Source organism: Mytilus edulis, chromosome 5 (genome assembly GCF_963676685.1).
Source record: "Mytilus edulis chromosome 5, xbMytEdul2.2, whole genome shotgun sequence".
NCBI lineage: Eukaryota > Metazoa > Mollusca > Bivalvia > Mytilida > Mytilidae > Mytilus > Mytilus edulis.
In genome coordinates, this window is record NC_092348.1 from 12,233,642 (window position 1) to 12,252,781 (window position 19,140).

The following is a 19,140-nucleotide window of genomic DNA, read 5'->3' on the forward strand; positions in this document are numbered from 1 at the left end:
AAATTATCGTTTCCTTAACATTGAAGGCTTAAAAAAAATCTTTTAAAAAATCACATTTCAGTTGTAAATTTGTTTTCATAGTTCATTTGTCTGTCACAAATTTAAAATACCCTAAATTATCATGGTACTGAAAAATCTTAAACAATGGCTCTATGGTAACATTTAAGCGAGACACGGAAAATACTGGGAAAAAAATGCGAGAAGCTGTGTTAGAAATAAAAATGTGTTCATAAAATTCAATTCAATCACATTTACATGTAGAGATGGCGAACCTTTTCTATAATTTATGTGTAAATATTGTAACATCGAAATGCTTGCTTTCTTTTTTGTATACTCGGATTTTCAAATCTTACAGCTCTATGGAATTTCTAAAATGGTCACTAGATTGCGAACTGACATGATATTTATCGTAACCGTTCTACACCCACCTGTACAAGTTTCATCGAAATCCATTCAGTAGTTTTATTTTTTCTTCGTTTATATTTGTCGGTTTATTATTGGTGTTACGTCTTACAAGGCAAACAAGTCATTATGAACACGGAATTATTGCTTAATTATATAATACAACATTACATTAAATTAATTAAAACCAGGTTTTATTTAATTTCGATTTAAAGGATGAATCAAGACAAGTAATTATTTAATAATACACAGAATTGGTGTGTTTGTGTCCTACTCCTGCATTAAGAAATGGTCAAATGAATCATATTCCGAATACCGTGCGTAACGTCTCTTGACATACAGCCGCCGCCAGTACCATCTAAACACCTGTAGTTGTTAATTTCTGTGTCATTTTGGTCTCTTGTGGACAGTTGTCTCATTGTCAATCATACCACATCTTCTTTTATATACATAAGACATGATACTCGAAGAACCAATTAAATAATATTTCTAGTATTAATAGTTATCAAAGGCATTGAAGCATATTTTATTAGGCAAAATTTGAGGTGACTCTATTATGAAAAGTTGTGGCTGTTCCATTTATCTCCTTTAGAGTTTGGTGTTCCCAAACGTGGTATATAATAACTTATAAGAATTATGGTCACAAGAGTACATTTCAAAAACAAGTGTTGTCGATACGGAACTCTAAAAATAACAAATGTTGTATTTTGGCAATCGTGATTGGTATACATGTATCGAAATAACAGAAATATTTGATTCAGTATCGAAAACATGTCATGTTCCTACATACATAATTACTGCTGTTAGTTTGATTTGACTTATTAGAGAATCTTAATACATCTTTCTACAATTTAAATTGATAACAAACTTGAAGATTTAACACCCTAATTATACAGTTGGCGTTAGAACAGAGAGCAGCACACTGTACGTTGACAGTTTTATCGTAGTCGAAAGATTCAGTCAAGTAGGAATATAAGTTTTGTTAATACTGGAAACAATATTTTGTACTACAATACTATCAAATGTTATAAAACGTCAGCCCAAAATTAGAAGGGAGAGCCTCAGAGCAGAAATAATTGTATAAGTGCAACTCCAATCAAAATTAATATAAAAAGACATCTAGCGACAGTACCACAAATGAGATTTACATATGTATCAGTAAGTAACATTATTAAATGTGCAAAAAATTCAAACGAACATTGTTGCAAGTTTCCCACCCTCCGTCCTAGCAAGTCAACTTTGCGGTATCTATATGAATGAGTTCTCGAATTACGAATGACTTTCTGCAGGTATGTCAACAATAAGAATTAAAACATCATATAATTATGTGTATATCAGACAATTTATAGTTCTTTCACATCATTATTATCCCTTAAATATAAATCTAGGTTTAGCTCTAACATATTAATGAATTTTCATTCAACGAATAAACTGCCAACATCAAAGTTTAATGTTTTAAAAGTTTGATGACATCCTTTAACAACACTTAAAACGTTGGCAAATATTTACACGATGTGTGAAAGTGTTCATGTAGATCATTAACATTAAAGTAGATGTATGGTCACACCGGCGGTTATTATTATTAGTATACTAAAACAATTATTTACAAACTTGTCATCGTATTTGTTGGTGTGTACTGTACCAGTAAAGCAAAGTGTCTGGCGTATTTAATTATAATCCTGGTACCTTTGATAACTATTCAACCGAACTAAAATGGAAACAGTTGTTAATACATTTCACTGGGCTGACTATTTGATTTTTGTTTTATCACTGGGCATTGCGACAGGAATAGGAATATATTACACATGGCGGGACAAAAAGAATCAGACAACTGCGAATCTTCTTCTTGGAGACCGAAAAATGGGACTTGTTCCCGTTACTATGTCTTTGATGGCAACATCAGTTTCCGGTGGCATGATAATGGGAGTTCCTTCAGAAGTGTTCTTTAATGGAACTATGTTTATATATATTGTATCAACAAATGTGCTATCTTTGCCATTCGTTATACATTTCATAATACCAGTGTATCATCAACTTCAAATAACGAGTGCATATGAGGTAAGAACTTGGATTTGTAGCTGTAAAAATTATCTTTTAACAATTGATACAGTTTCAGCAATTCGAGAACTCCTGCATATAATCCATACCACATCTCCTTTTTATATACTGCCACTTCTTAAACATATTCCATATTCCATATGTCATCAAAAATAAAATAACTTAAAAACCGAACTCTGAGGAAGAATCTTAACGTAGAGTCCGTATGTTTAACCTCTCACTTGTAAGACAGTCGTATAAAATGCCATTATATTGACAACGATGTGTGAACACAACCAGCAGACATAATAGGTAAAAAGTCAAAAATAGGACAACAGCGGACAACATTGTATTGTTATCTTAATCACTATAAAACAAACAAATATATCAACAACGAAAAAAAAGAAATATAGACAAAGCACATTAGCGAAAAGGAAAGACAAGAATACAAAAATTTACCATAGCCCAATGACGGATGTATTAGTACAGAGCCACGTCAAATAGATATTACCAAAAATAGTCTATACCGTAAAAGTCAAAATTTACAAAGACAGATGAGAGAATAATATAAAACTAGAGGCTCTCAAGAGACTGTATCGCTCACCTGACTCTACTTGGGTTTTTGAAATCATATAAAAAAAAAGATAAAATTTGGCTACAAAGTTACAACACTTGGTCAGCACCCCATAAGGAACATTCATGCTATGTAGGGTTTCATTCCATTCAGTGGTTCTCTAAAAGAAGACTTTTGTATGCATTTCCCATAGGGTCCTATGTTAAACTAAACCCCCCGCTGACGGCCATCTTGGATGATGGATCGGCTACAAAGTAACAACACTTGGTCAGCATCGCATAAGAAACATTAATGCTATGTTTGATTTCATTCCATTCAGTGGTTCTCTAAAAGAAGAAATTTGAATGTATTTCCCATAGGGTCCTATGTTAAACTAAGTCCCCCCCACTGGCGGCCATCTTGGATGTTTGATGGATGACAAAGTAACAACACTTGGTCAGCAACTCATTAGGAACATTCATGCTAAGTTTTGTTTCATTCCATTCAAATGTTCTCTAAAAGAAGTCATTTGTATGCATTTCCCAAAGGGTCCTATGTTGAAGTAAGTCCCCCGCTGGCGGCCATCGTGGATGATGGATCGGCTACAAAGTAACGACACTTGGTCAACACTTCATAAGGAATATTCATGCCATGTATGGTTTCATTCCATTCATTGGTTCTCTAATAGAAGTCATTTGTATGCATTTCGCATAGGGTCCTTTGTTGAACTAAGTCCCCCGCTGGCGGCCATCTTGGATGATGGCTCGGCTACAAAGTAACAACACTTGGTCAGCACCTCATAAGAAACATGCATGCCATGTTTGGTTTTATTCCATTCAACGGTTCTCTAAAAGAAGTCATTTGTATGCATTTCCCATAGGTTCTAATGTTAAATTAAGTCCCCCGCTGGCGGCCATCTTGGATGATGGATCGGCTACAAAGTAACAACACTTGGTCAACACCCCATAAGGAACATTCATGCCATGTTTGGTTTCATTCCATTCAACGGTTCTCTAAAAGAAGTCATTTGTATGCATTTCCCATAGGGTCAGGTGAGCTAAAACAGCACATACTTGTTGTCAACTATGTAATTAATTGCTATTTTGACCATTGAATTGTATTTATTTGTCTGCTATACATGTAGTTTTATTTTTTTTAGAAATTGAAATTTCAATAGTCACTAGTACATTTTGCACTTTTGTTGAAAATTTGACAAATCAATGTCCAAAGCAATATAATGTTGGCTTTTCAGTCATAATACTTTACTCTGTACTCAGATAACAAAATTCGTGCTTCAACCATCACCTATTTGGTTGGTGGATTTCTGAGTCTGTTGTCTTTAATTGTAGTCTGTAGAACAGTGCAACGATAGAAATAATTTATGTTATTATTTAATATTTTGCAGTATTTAGAATTAAGATTCAATAAAGTTGTCAGAGTATTAGGATGTCTGCTGTTTCAACTACAAACCGTAAGCGTATTATTAAAAATCAGTAATATGCGAATGTTTTTGAAATCATCGAGACCATTTTTCCAAAGCATTGAATATTCTTTGCCTTTTTTTATAATCATAATAATTGTCATTGACAGTGTTGTTTCACTTCGTTTACTATAGTGTCAAATTAAACAAAAGTTAAATAAATACTTAAATTGAGTCCTTTATCCCTGAGGCAAGGTCGTATATTAGACGTGAATTTATAATCTAATATACGTCCTTGTAATAAATCTTTGCCAGGGGTCAACATGGAGTCCGGTATATATTCTTATCACTTCGTATTGCCGATGAAAACAATTTAAAGTTTTGCTAGATATACTGGTATATATATTTGAAAAAAATCTATTATATAATAATTGTTAATTGTTTTGTACACACATAAGGTCGTCAGTTTTCAGGTTTGAATGTTTTACATTTGTCAATTTGGGGTCACTTTATCTTTCTATGCGGTATGGGTGTTGCTCATTGTCGAAGCCCATGCGGTGACCTATATTGAAAAAATTCGTAATATGTAGTTGTATTAATTATTTATCATATGAATTTATTTTCATTCTCCGCCAATGCCATACATGTATTGTGTATAATTATTGTATTTATATTTCACTGATGCATTCAAAAAAATATTGTAAAATTGTATATTCTATAAGCTGTATTGCTTCTGAATAAAGTATTATTATATATAGTTCCTTACTTCTGGGTCATTTGGTCTCATTGACAATCAAGTATTATATTGACAGGAACTACTACGACCCGACTTCAAACGTTTCATCTGCGATGCCGCGCCCAATTTAATGACATGTTAATTAGCTTGAAACATGGCACGTTATTTACATAGCAGCGTGTGGTGCCCTACAATATTGTCATTCTCGGTTGATTTCGGGATTACGGAAATAAACGAAGAAATCGAAAGTTGTGATAAATTCTTAGGAAACAGCAATCGGCAAACTTCGGCAGATTCCGTTACCTAACTGTGCCGATTGAGTGATTGATGGATTAATGCGAGTCATCATTAATTCTATAGAAAACACGTTGACGATGGAAATGTGCACCAAATTTATTGAATAAATGCCCCATTTTTATTGATTTATTTTTTCGGTAGAAATTGCACTATATGTAATATATATCGCAAGTTGTGATTATATAATAACTACTGTTTACTCCACTGAGTGGCACACATTTCCTGCATATTTAAGACGATTGTAAATGATCGTTCTGATAAAATCAAAAGATCAAAGAGATTTTAAATAAGTGTAGAGTAAGATCATTGGTTGGTATATACGAATGTTCACCTGAACCCCGATGTGTTGAATTTTCTTTAGTACTGCGACTCAAGTATTTGTATAGTGGCATTGTACAAATTCTTGTGCGACTGTTCAATAATATTTACCAGTATCATTTGGACGGTTTCATTTGGTCGGATAGTGATAACATATTTTAGGGGACAGAAATGTATTATATAAATATCTATATAACGTAGTTTCTTCTGCTGTATTTTGTTGATTGGTACTTGCTCGATTAATTTTCGTATTATAAACTGGAAATTTCTACTTTCCAGGATTATCCAGTAACTGATATATATTACTCTAAACTTCACAGTTTTAATATTTATCAAATATATTTATTGTTAACCGGCGGTAACCGGAACACACCTTAATCGCGATTTAAACTTCACCCACAAACTAATAAAATAATGTCACTCACTATTTCAAATCGTTGTAGAATAATTAATTCTGGGGCGATTTTCATTTTTTATGCATCAGTCGATTTGTTTAAATAAGTTGTTCACGAATAAAGGTCTACCGACGCGATTGAAATAAGTAAAGGTGTTTTCCGACAGGTAATTTTGTAAAGCTGTCTCGATTAAAACCACGTGATTGATAAGAAGTATCTCTGGTCAATTTATGACTGCGGCATCGCAGATAGTCACAAAAGAAATTAACGACAGCGTACTAATTAGACAGTTTCCATATCTTTTCTACAGGTCTTCCCGGGTTATAAATAAATACTAATTAATCGTTGTAGTTCCTGTCAATATAATACTTCCATGATCATACCATATCTATTGACGTGTATACCAACATAATTAAATTTTGGATGTAACGCGTCTTCTAATTGGCTGACAGTGTTTTGTCTATTAGCTCAAATGTATACACAATTTTGTCATGTGACCGTGACGCCATCAACAATTTTTCATGATTTACCTCGGCTTAAACAGAAATTTAGAATTGAATTTTAAGGAATGACTGTAGTATTTTTCTGTCTATTCAAATAAACATAAAAAAAATGTGGTGGACACTTTAGGATAACTCGCTACGCGCGTTTTCAGTGTGCACCACATTTTTGATGTAATTTCTTCATAGACAGAAAAAAAATATTACAGTCATTCCTGAAATAATTTAAATCCTGAATTCAGTCTTGAGACAGAGACTAACAATATTTTAACTGGTTGCATATATATTATAAACAAAACAGATGATGCACAATATTTTATGTATAAACTAATAATTTTTATCTGTTATAAGATATTAGGCATGGCTTTAACATTGTATGCCCCAGCATTAGCACTTAATCAAGGTAGGTGAACAATTTATTTTTCGTGAATTACATTTATTTTAATTAATGTTAACACGGGGTGTAGGCGATTTAATTAGAACGATACATACATCGTGGTTCAGTAGCAGGATTGGTACTTTGTAGTTTTCACCAGTCTTTAACTTTGTTTTCATGTACATGAATGCAAATGCAATATTTAAAAAAAGATGCATGAGATTCCAAACCAGGATTATTGATTCTTACTTACATTCATTGTATGAGATTAGATATTATATGTTTAATTAAAACGTATCATATTGATTGATCTGATTTGTTGATTGATTTATTGATTGATTGATTGATTGATTGATTGATTGATTGATTGATTGATTGCTTGATTATTTTCACCCGGCGACGAATATTACATGTTATACATATTAAGTACAGTGAAATGTTAACGTAATAAAGATATACTAAGGGACGACATCAAAAGTTCAATGAAGGACAAAAAACTTAATTCACATAGTTTTTTCACTGACCCCCCCCCCCCCCCCCCCCCCTCTTAACTTAATTTGGGAAAAATTGATTGACCAATAGGGATATATGTAAAATCGATTTTAGATTTACAAAACTTGCAGCAATGTTCCCCCCCCCCCAAACTATTTGATTTAAGTTTTTTATCCTACATCGATCTTTTGATGTCGTCCCTAAGGAACATCATCTTCGATATCATCTTCCATATTAGCAATGAACATAAGCTTTTATGTTTAAGGTTAAGGTCCATCATCCGTCAAGTTTATAAAATGTATGCACAATTTTTATATATACGGCGCCACCTAGATATATCTACATGAAAACATATTGCTGTGTACAATATTAAATAAAAAGATGTCCAATTAACCAAGTAATATTTGCTACCTCTTTTTAAGTGTTTTGAATCTCCAAGTATCAAAAAACACATGTGCGTACCTTAATATTTCAAATGATACTACCTACTAGTATATCTTTTTAGTTATGGGAATTGAGCTGTGGGTGTCCATCGTTGTCATTGGTCTTGTTTGTACATTTTATACTGCACTGGTAAGTAGTATATTTCTGTATTTCATTTCCTTATTACATTTCTTTATTTCAGTTTTTATCTCATTTTGTTATCTAGTTATTACATTAAAACTAAAATAGAAAGCACTCCATAAGAAGGGCGAAAGATAGCAGAGGGACCGATCTTCGCGCAATGTCTATTGTCCATATCCTCGTTCGTTGGATAACCTGCCTTTTATTAAAACTGTAGTTAGTTTTAATGATATCTATATCAATTTTATAACTACTTCTGATACTTTCTAATTAATTGCATCTCTTATACATTGTAAATGGAAAATAACAATTCAACATTTAGAAGAATGAAAAAAAGAAGCTACAACAAATAGAGCATTTTATGTTCATGTGTAACACGTTGAACGAAGGAACCCGAGTGTTTTGTTCAATAAGTTAAAATAGATATAAGAAGATGTGGTATGGGTTCCAATGAGACACATCTCCATCCATGTCACAATTTATAAAAGTTAACCATTATAGGTCAAAGTACGGTCTAAAACATGGGGAAGTGGCTCACACCAAACAGCAAGCTGTAAAGGGCCTCAAAAAATACTAGTGTAAACTATTCAAACGGGAAAACCAAAGGGCTAATCTATATAAAAAAAGAGAAACGAGAAACACTTATAAACCATATCAACAAAAGACAACTACTGAACATCAGATTCCTATTTTATCCTTCGCAACTTTATTATCATCAACGCACTTTTTTTGTTCTTTAGGGAGGATTAAAAGCAGTGATGTGGACGGATGCTTTCCAAATGATAATCATATGGATAGCATTGTTAGTATTAATAATAAAAGCTACTAATGATGTTGGTGGCATATCCTATGTCTTTGAGAAAGCAGATGACGGTGGTAAATTAGAATTTAACAAGTTAGTATATGCTTACATTTGAAACCTTAATTACTAAAATATATTCTACATATGTTCATATTTAAACCTTTGTGTAGAAGCTATTTTGTATTAAATGTTTATGGGCATAATAATATATAGGAAAATGAGATGTGGTATAATTGTCAATAAGAAAAATATCCACCAGAGTTTAAATTAACGAAAATAATAGCAATTATAAAGATCATGGTACGTCCTTCAACAATGACAAAACTATACCAATAATAATCAGCTTTAAAAAGCCCCGAAAGGAAAAATGTGAAATACTGTCGTTATATAGATAATATAGCATACCAAATTAAAATAAGATTATCAAATATGAACAAAGATAGAATATGAATTGTTTAACTAAAACGACAAAACAAACGCAATCTCAGCAATATATATCTATTTTTCTTCAAATTTTTAAATATATGTAACGTCTTTCATACATCAATGTTTTTCAGTTTTAATCCTAGTCCAATAGAGAGACATACATTTTGGACATTGTTTATTGGTGGATTTATGTTAACATTGTCTGGGTATATTGGAAGTCAATCAATGGTACAGAGATTCATTAGCATGAAGAATGTCAAAGGAGCGCAGTCGTAAGTTTTATATTGATATAAACGTTTTAATACCTTATTTGTTAAACTTTATTTGTCCTTGTCAATATTTCTATTTTGTTTTGAAATTACTGCCAGAAGGACCAATCACTGAAAGAAGGTAAGAAGTCATATTATACATTTTGAAGAAAAATAAGAAAAAAAACCTTATAGTTTTAACAATAGAGTGAACTGATTATACTGTACAAAAAAAAATGAATGTATGTTGTAGAATAAAAACAACAGTAGCATACGCTGATCAAACGTAAAATACTACTAGTATTTTCAAAACAAATTATTTTATTATTCATTATTATATGTTATAATTGCTTTTCATCGATTTTATTTCAGGGCAATGTATATACAGCTACCTACCAGTATAATAATGATCACTGCGTTGGTATATATTGGTCTAATTCTCTTTGCCAAGTATGGAGACCAAAATCCTGTACCGTGTATAATTGATAAGAGCGATCAGGTAACGGTTACTACAGTAAACTGCTCTTGACACATTCGCATGCATTTTGTTTTTAATTTTATAAAGATTTTTTATACTGAATTGACGCACGATTTAAAACAAAGGTCGTCACATACTGCAAAACTTGTCATATAAATACTCAGTAAAAAAGATACGGCATGTGTTAGTTGTTTTTTTCATTTGAAAAAGAACCAATCCCGAGTGAATTGTAAAGGTATCTCTGCTTAGAAAAATCTGAACATTTGCACTATTTTTACAATTATTTGTATTTTTATGAACACATATAATCTGTTATGGGTTTCTTCCCTCTTGACACACAATTATTTGTTGACGAAACAAATATAATCGTCATGCCAATAAAACAATTTCGTTTATATAAAAAATAATAACTTTTGTTTGTATAATATCATGACATTTTTACAGCTTTTACCATACCTCGTCATGGACGTTTTAGGGAAGATTTATGGGCTACCTGGATTGTTTGTTTCTTGCATATTCAGTGCGTCTCTAAGGTATGGAAACTTTCTGATTTACATACAAGCCAAGATAAATCATGACTAACATAGAAGTATAACGACATAAAAAAACTAGAAAGAAAACAGCAAGACCCTACTAAACATTATAATGTACTACCAGAGGTCCATTACTTGAGTAATGATTTGACAACATATTGTATCATTAAGGTTCAATCATGGTTACGGGATAGTTTCAAGGGACCCGAAAATTTCTATTTTAACAAAACATTTCAACAACTACTTTACAAGACCTACAATACAATAAGATGCATAGCAGATGTCTCTTCGTTTTGTTACAATTATCTAGTGGAATATACATGTGCTCTATACCTTCCTTTTTTTCTAGCATAAATTAGATTAGCGACACATTTTTTGAGTATATTGAAATCATATTTACCTTTATATTTATTTGATTTTTTGGGATTTGTTCAAGACCACCACATATTTATACCTTGAATTTCGAGACGGATATCACGAGAAGAGAAGCCAATGCTGTAGGTTTAGATTGGAACATGCAATTTTACTTATATTTTATAATGTATGAGGGGGTATACCAGTGCGTTATATAATACCATATGTTACACAGTCTGCTCTATTGAATGTGTTTATTTATTCGAGGATTACTATTTTGTATTTTTTTAACAGGCAATTTATTGCAAAAATCTGAAACCCTCATATATCGCACTCTACCTGGTTCTTACATAGAGCTGTACATAAATATATATTTTTTATTGTCGTGTATACGTGTTTTAAACGAGCTCATGTTTTTCTGATTTTTTTTTGTTTTTTATTACATGGAAATTGTGTTGTTTTTTCTTTGTAGCACAGTATCGTCAGGAGTGAATGCATTAGCTCTAGTTCTTATTACCGACATCTTAAAACCACTGTACAAATACCTCAAGCATCGAGACATGGACGAAGCTGTTGCAACTACGTTGTCTAAAGTAGCTGCACTGTTTTATGGTCTGCTTACAATTGGTTTAGCATTCCTGGCCCAGTATTTTGGAAGTCTAATTGTTGTAGTTGGTTTAAGTATTTCTGGTATGGTTGGAGGGCCATTACTTGGACTATTTACATTGGGTTTTTTCTTCCCATGTACAAATTCTTTGGTAAGTGTTGGTAAATTATATGTTTATGTTATATGTTAATGATTTTAAATAAAAATTTAAAGACATATAAAGTCTGTTGATTTGTTATTTAATTTTTTTAACCATGATTCATATATATTATATACAGGTTTTGTATATCCATAATTAATTTTTCTCTTAAACATTTTATTTCCCTTAATTCCCTTAAAAGTCTCCCTATTGGCTTGGCATATTTACTTTGAACAGAGATAACGACTGCTCTGTCTACTCTGTTTTGTTTAATCTTTAATAGTTTTGGTATGTCATGTTGAAGAGAAAAAAACTTATAGAATTTTTTAATGCTTTTTTAAAATGTAGTATATATTTCGATATCTTCAAAAATGTAATAGAAATACTAGGTCACCGATCTTGTTTTGAGACTACGGGTTATGAAAAAAAGACAGTTTGTATGAATTACACAGGAAAACATCTATATTTGAATAGAAGGTAATTGATTAATTAAATTTTGAAATAAAATATGGCAAGATACATGTAGCTTTTACTAAATCCTTTTAGAATATGAAAAGAAAAATTGGGGTGTCCGTACGTTTTTTTATGTTCTGCTATTTCAAAAATCTAAGATGGCGGAAGACTCACATACCACCTCAATACTCATATATCTTGAACTAACAAGATGGAGAAAATGACATAATATAATATGTACAATCTTATAGAATGTCCCTTACAACCTCTAGCGTACTACCAGTTTTAGTTTTCATACGTACTTACAGGGTGCGACTGTAGCGGTGCTATGCAGTTTGTCATTTTCGTCTTGGTTGGCTATTGGAAGTGTTGTCAACATGTCTGGCCCAGCACCAACGTCATGTTTATCGTCTGGTAACAGTACAATACTAAATGACACAGTATTTAGCACGACGACTATGATATTTAACTTAACATCGGATATATCCATTGGAAATAATATAGAAAAGTACATATAAGTTAATAGCTCTTGATTTATTTTTCTATCAGTTTGGACCTACTCCATCAGATTTATGTTAACGTCAAAATGAAGACAATTATTCCCGTATTTGGTTTAGGTTTCTGTGAATCGGGTCGCCATTATTTAAACTAGCAAAAAATTATAAAATGTTATAAAGTTGAGAATGGAAATTGGAAATGCGTCAACGAGACAAAAACCCGATCAAAGATTAGAAAACATTACAATTCCACCAATGGGTCTTCAACACAGTGAGAACATCCCGCATCCGGAGGCATGCTTGAGGTCGCTGCATAAGAAAACCCCCAAAAAACACTAAACTATATGTTTTATTATACATAGTTTTTATTAACTTTTAATACATCTTTTAAGGACTTTATTAATATAAAGATTGAAACGCATATGTAACATATATATATATCATATGAGGTAACTGTTATAATGCGATAATGTTTTTACATTTTAGGTCCGACCTGCAGACATTTTACAGCATTTCATATCTATATTATAGTCCACTGGCCGTGATAATAGCCGTCATTGTAGGACTACTAGTCAGTTGTTTGACAGGTAAACGTTACACTAAGAATTAATGAAAGGCCAGAATTATTTGATTATTCTCTCACTAAATAATTCAAAATTGTGTGACTATGTTGATCGCATCTATCCCATCGAACTTGAGATCAAAGATGCAACAGAAACAGTGAAGTCGACCTCATTTCTTGACCTACATCTAAAAATTTAAAAGAAGGTCGGTTTAAAATAAAGCTTGACGACAAAAGAGATGATTTCAGCTTCACAATTGTAAAATTTCCATTTCTGCGTAGCAACTATCCACAGCAGCGCCTGCATACGGAGTATATAATCTCCCATGAAGTTATTACGATATTTCCGGGCTTGTATTTCCTATCAACAATTCCTTGTTAGTGGGTTGCTGCTTACGAGGAAGTTATTTAACCAACCGTTTCAAGAATAGTGGTTGAAATGTCCCTTTGTAAATAATGTTACGAACGCCATCTTAAGTTGGTTTGATCCCAGTTGTGAGTATATATTACGTTACCAAGTGACGCGTCAGTATGTGAGTCTTTGTCTAGTCCTTGAAAACTAAAACAAAAAAGTTAAAAAAACAATACTTTATAAAAGAGGGGCGAAAGATATCATGGCAGAGGGACAGTTACAATCATAGATCGAAAACAAACTGACAACGCAATGGCTATCAGTTGCAAGCGTCTGAATCATTTGTCTGAATTCACGTTCACTTGTAACGTCGTTCAAATTCAAATAGTTTGAAGCTAATGCTATATAAATACCAAAACAGCTGAAGAGCTTTATTCCAAAAAGGACATAAATAACAAAAATCCATCTGAGGTCAACATTCTTAAAGATTTTCAATAAAATTCTATTTCTACTGCCAAATATATTAAAACTTGCAAGTAAATCTTTGTTACAGAAATATAAGTTACGGCTTCATGGTGATGTCATAAATATTAAGCATCTGAATTATCTGTTAAAATATTTCGGTTGATGTTTGATTGACTTATATCCTTTTCCTTTGTATTTTTAATTTCAAGAGGTCCAAAATTGCCTAGCTTATCAGAACTTCTAAATTGTAATAATATATTTATTGATAAAAGATTTCAGCACAGAAGGAATCATTATAAATAGTTTGATTAACAATGATTAAGCAATGATCAGTGAAAACAAAATATTAATTTGAAAATATGTAAATCTTTAGTTTTGCATGAAAATAAAAAATACTTTCTATATTTCAAGGCGGCACGAGAAAAAATCCTGTGGATAAAAGATTACTATCCCCATTGTACCATTCTATAGCTTCTCTGTCAAATATACATACACAAGATAAAATTAACATGATTAAGGTAAGTTAACGTTAAAACATAGTTTTGTGTTATGTTAAATAATTTCTTTACTACGAATTAATAAAAATCCTTTTTTAAATGTTGTATGTCAAAAGCCCTGTTCTTCATATACCCTTTTCAAGAATGCTATATTCAAACACATTTGAAAGTCCATACGGTCTATGACAAAAAAAAGACGTAACTAATTAGCTTAAGCCATTTTAGGTAAACTGTGCCTTACAGATTACGAACCTTACTTTTTGACAATTTCATAATCTAAATTTAACGAACAATCTAGGGATAGCTGAAATACATAAAAAAGTGATAAAGCAATCTGTGCTTATACTTGAATTTGCCGCCGTACTTGATAAGTCTTTTGAATACGAAAAACGTCTAGCGTACAAAATTGTAAACCTGTTTATTTGATCTATGCATTAAACGGTACACAATACTATGCAATTTTATGAAGTACTGCAGCATGTTTGTCCATTTTCATTTTGAGTTAAGCACTTTAAATGTTGCAAATGTTAGACAATAAAAGTAAATCTGTAAATGTCACTCTGGTATTTTTAATCACGTTTTTTTCTCTCTTTTTCATCACTTTAAATTTAATTTTTAGTTGAATGTTTCGAACAAAGAGACAAATAATATTAACGGAGATCTCAAAGAAAAAGACAATAACGGCTTTGTCAATACAGAAAAGGCAAGTCGACTTTAAGGTAGGTTGTGTGACTGTTCCGCACGTTATCATACCACAGTTTCCCTCAAAAAAAGTGACACACATGATATCCAGATTCAATTTGGAGTTTAGTATGTCATTCATTATCACTGAACTAGTATATATATTTGTTTAGGGGCCACCTAAAGGACACCTCCGTGTGCGGGAATTTCTCGGTGCATTGAAAACCTGTTGGCGACCTTCTGCTGTTGTTTGTTCTATGGTCGGTTTGTTGAATCTTTGACACATTCCCCATTTCCATTCTCAATTTTATTTTATCAAGAATAACAACAATATATAAAAAAGAAGATGTGGTATGATTGCCAACGAGACAACTATCCACAAAAGACCAAAATGACACAGACATTAACAACTATAGGACACCGTACGGCCTTCAACAATGAACAAAGCCCATACCGCATAGTCAGCTATAATAGGCCCCGATAAGACAAATGTAAAACAATTCAAACGTGAAAACTAACGGCCTTATTTATGTAAAAAAATGAACGAAAAATAGTACACAAATATATTAAGTTGTGAGCAAACGACCTTCAGCTTTGCAGAAGTATCCTTCAAAATGCGAGTGTGCACTAAACGCACATTTAGTTGTAAAACAACTTGTCGTATAAAATATTAATATCAAAATTGATTTAAAACACATTCAAAATTTAAATACTAGTATCAGAAATTTGATATATATTAACTTTTTGATAAATCACATTCATTAAAAACTATACGAAACAAGAGGCTCAATTTGATTTAAACTGTTTCTCTCCATGCTCTATAATTTATGAAGAAAAACACAAAAGAAAAAGGACGAAACGAAACGACAATTGACAACACACTTAATACAGAACAACAAATTAACAATTTAAATAAAATGTTATTTAAGTAAGGTATGATAAATAATGTGAAGATTTATTATATGTTTTCATTGATTTGACACAGGACATGAAGATGATAAAACAAAATTAGGATTATGCCAGAATTGACGAGATTTTTTTAATTGGAATACGTAGCATAGGAACCTGCTACCTAACTATATAGAATGTGAACTTAAGTGAAGAAGACTGTGAACAATATTTTTCCATTGACAACATTAAACATTATTAATATATTTGGATTTTTAAAGGATTACCCAAAATCTTCATAAGATTTCGAAAAATTTTAAAGTATTGGTATCACAGTTAATAGTTTCTTTACACTAATCGACAATGTACATCTTAAATAAAAATTTACTGTTATTATGTTTATCTTATTTCGATTTTTTTGCGATATACGTCATCGATTTAGAGATAAATAAATAAAAAGTACCAACCATGTTCTAAACTCTAGGATTTTTAAATGATCGTTAATGAAATTAAAAACGAAATACAAAAAAAAGAAGTATTATGTAATGAAATTAAGCAACCAGTGGCTTCTAAATGGATGCTTGATTTAGTTTCATGTTAAATTCTGTCTTGATTAAAGAACATCATACTAATATGAACTATGCCGAAGAGATGCTTGCTTATTTCATAGCTCAGCAATCAAATTTTGCAAAAACTTCAAGTATAGTGCCAAAGACAAGAATAAACCAATAAAAATATGGGACAGTGTATAAAATGTAGTTAATAAAATGAAAATAAAATTAAAACAAAGAATTACCATCAATTATACTCAGTCTATTGTGATTCCGACAGGCACAACAACAAGTTGCCGGTTATACATATCTAGTTTTCAATACTCCATACTTACTCGATTAATGCTATTCAGTTTATTTTTGCAGGAGAATTTCAATGAATACCCTGTTCATTTTAAAAGAACTAAAATACTTTTAAAATATTGCACTAGACAAGATGAACATGCATACTTGTATTCTACCCCACAAGACGTAGAATATTATTGTATCATTTATCTGTTTAATTATGCGGCTGTTGCTGTCTAAAAGATGAAGATTGATATTTAGACTGCAAAATTCCTCTTGCCACAGTTTCACAGTGCAACATATGTGGTTACAATGTCTATCAATATTTCGTTTGTTTCTATATGTAGAATGAAATTCAAAACAGTGTGGCTGTGGCCATTGATTGACACATTAAATTCATCCTTTGACTGGGACAATTTAGGTGAACGTTTGTATGTAACGACCACTACTCACTATGTACTTTTTAAAGACACTAAAACTATGGGGTCACCAAAGGTTCTCAACACCTTAATAAAGTAATTCTAAAAATTAATCAGAAATAACACGATGTTTTGATTTATATCAATTATATAAATCAAAACATAAAGGTTATTCCTGATTAATTATTCGAATTATTTTATAATTAAAGGCGTTAAGAAACCTTTGATGACCCCATAGTTTAAGTGTCTTTAAAAAGTACATAGTGAGTAGTGGTCGTTACATACAAACGTTCACCAAAATTATCCCAGTCAATGGATGAATTTGATTTAACTAAAAACAGAAAATTCTTAACCATAGCAGAATTGAAAACCCTCTGATTAAGGGAAATTTTTCTAAAAGTACTGTTACATGCATTATTGTATTATGGTTTCTAAAATCGAGATTACTAGATAGTATTGGGAAGTACAAAAAGTATACGAACGTTATTGAGTAATGACTCTTTGTACACGCAAATCATAGTGAATCATAATTATATGTTATCAGTCGTTTATAGAAAACAAACCTAAAGTTTAAGTTTTTATTTCAATCGCGAACTAGTTAATTGGTTATGATAGCCAATAGCTTAATGTGATCCGATAAAATGGTTGATTGCAGTTAACTGTAAACAAAAATAAATCGCTCATTAGTTAAACAATCAGTATTTCGGTAGTATAACTACTTTATCAGGTTCGGACGGAGGTTTGTGTCTGTCAAACGATTAAATTTATTGTATTTGTCTGCACCTGTCCGAATTCAGGAATATGTTGTTCACTGGTTGTCGTTTGTTGATGTGGTTAATATGTGGATTTTTTATATTATAGATTAGACCGTTGGTTTTCCTGTTTAAACTCTTTGCACCAGTCATTTTGAACCCGTTCTAGCCTGCTGGTCTGTATGCGTCAAAGTTCCGTGTTAAAGACTGTACTTTTACCTAACCTATAATTGTGACCTTTTACACATTGTGACATCATGGATGGAGAGTTGTACCAATGTCATTCAAACCATATCTTATCATTTTTATTATAATGAAGAGGTTTTGATCATACACTTTAAAATGTTGGTTTTGAAGAATTTGAGTAGATTAACGAAGAGGGTTTGTCAAAACTAATTTGTTGTAAGCACGTATATGACAGAAATAAACGTTTTACTCAATCCTCGAATTGACCATCTCCAAGGTAGTCCTTGCTAAAATATATACATCATAGTGTGTCTGTTAGTTTCTAGAAAGGAAAGTGAAATAAAGCTACAACTTTTTAATATGAAGTTTGAGATTGCATGTTAGTTACCGAAGCTCGTCATTGTTTTTGTCGAGCCTGCGACTTTTGTCGCAGAAAGCTCGACATAAGAATAGTGATCCGGCGTCGGCGGCGTTAGCTTACTTCTTAAAAGCTTTATATTTTAACAGGTGGAAGTCCTGGATGCTTTATACTTTGTATATCGATACCTCATATTACGAAGTGTCAGTCAGTCACTGTCCAATGTCCATGACCTCATTTTCAAGGTTTAGCGACTACTTGAAAAAAAAGTTAAGATTTTTTGTAATGTTAAATTCTCTCTTATTATAAGTAATAAGATAACTATATGTGCGTACCTTGCAAGGTCCTCATGCCTGTCAGACAGTTTTCACTTAACCTCTACCTCATTTCATGGATCAGTGAACAAGGTGAAGTTTAAGTGGTCAAGTCCATATCTCAGATGCTATAATCAATACGTCTTGTATATTCGGTGTATGGAAGGACTGGCAGGTGTCAACTGACCTTGACCTCATTTTCA

General features: G+C 31.9%; 1 protein-coding gene across 1 annotated transcript; it reads left to right on the plus strand.

The window, feature by feature from the left end:
- The first annotated feature begins 1,985 nt into the window (after positions 1-1,985).
- Positions 1,986-16,338, plus strand: LOC139524926 (sodium-dependent multivitamin transporter-like). The gene is made up of 14 exons (XM_071320101.1): positions 1,986-2,460; positions 4,398-4,463; positions 7,010-7,061; positions 8,032-8,099; positions 8,831-8,985; positions 9,450-9,590; positions 9,939-10,065; positions 10,489-10,577; positions 11,404-11,689; positions 12,439-12,638; positions 13,114-13,214; positions 14,418-14,524; positions 15,123-15,222; positions 16,170-16,338. The coding sequence occupies exons 1-13, from the start codon at positions 2,116-2,118 to the stop codon at positions 15,219-15,221; spliced, it is 1,836 nt and encodes a 611-aa protein (XP_071176202.1). The 5' UTR covers positions 1,986-2,115; the 3' UTR covers position 15,222; positions 16,170-16,338.
- Positions 16,339-19,140: the final 2,802 nt, after the last annotated feature.

What these genes read in the sequence shown, in the direction of transcription:
- LOC139524926 (XM_071320101.1), top strand. Translation starts at nt 2,116, where the DNA reads ATGGAAACAGTTGTTAATACATTTCACTGGGCTGACTATTTGATTTTT. An exon ending in GTACATTTTATACTGCACTG is followed by an intron (nt 8,100 to 8,830) that starts GTAAGTAGTATA and finishes TTTGTTCTTTAG; the next exon opens with GGAGGATTAAAAGCAGTGAT. An exon ending in ATTGGAAATAATATAGAAAA is followed by an intron (nt 12,639 to 13,113) that starts GTACATATAAGT and finishes TTTACATTTTAG; the next exon opens with GTCCGACCTGCAGACATTTT.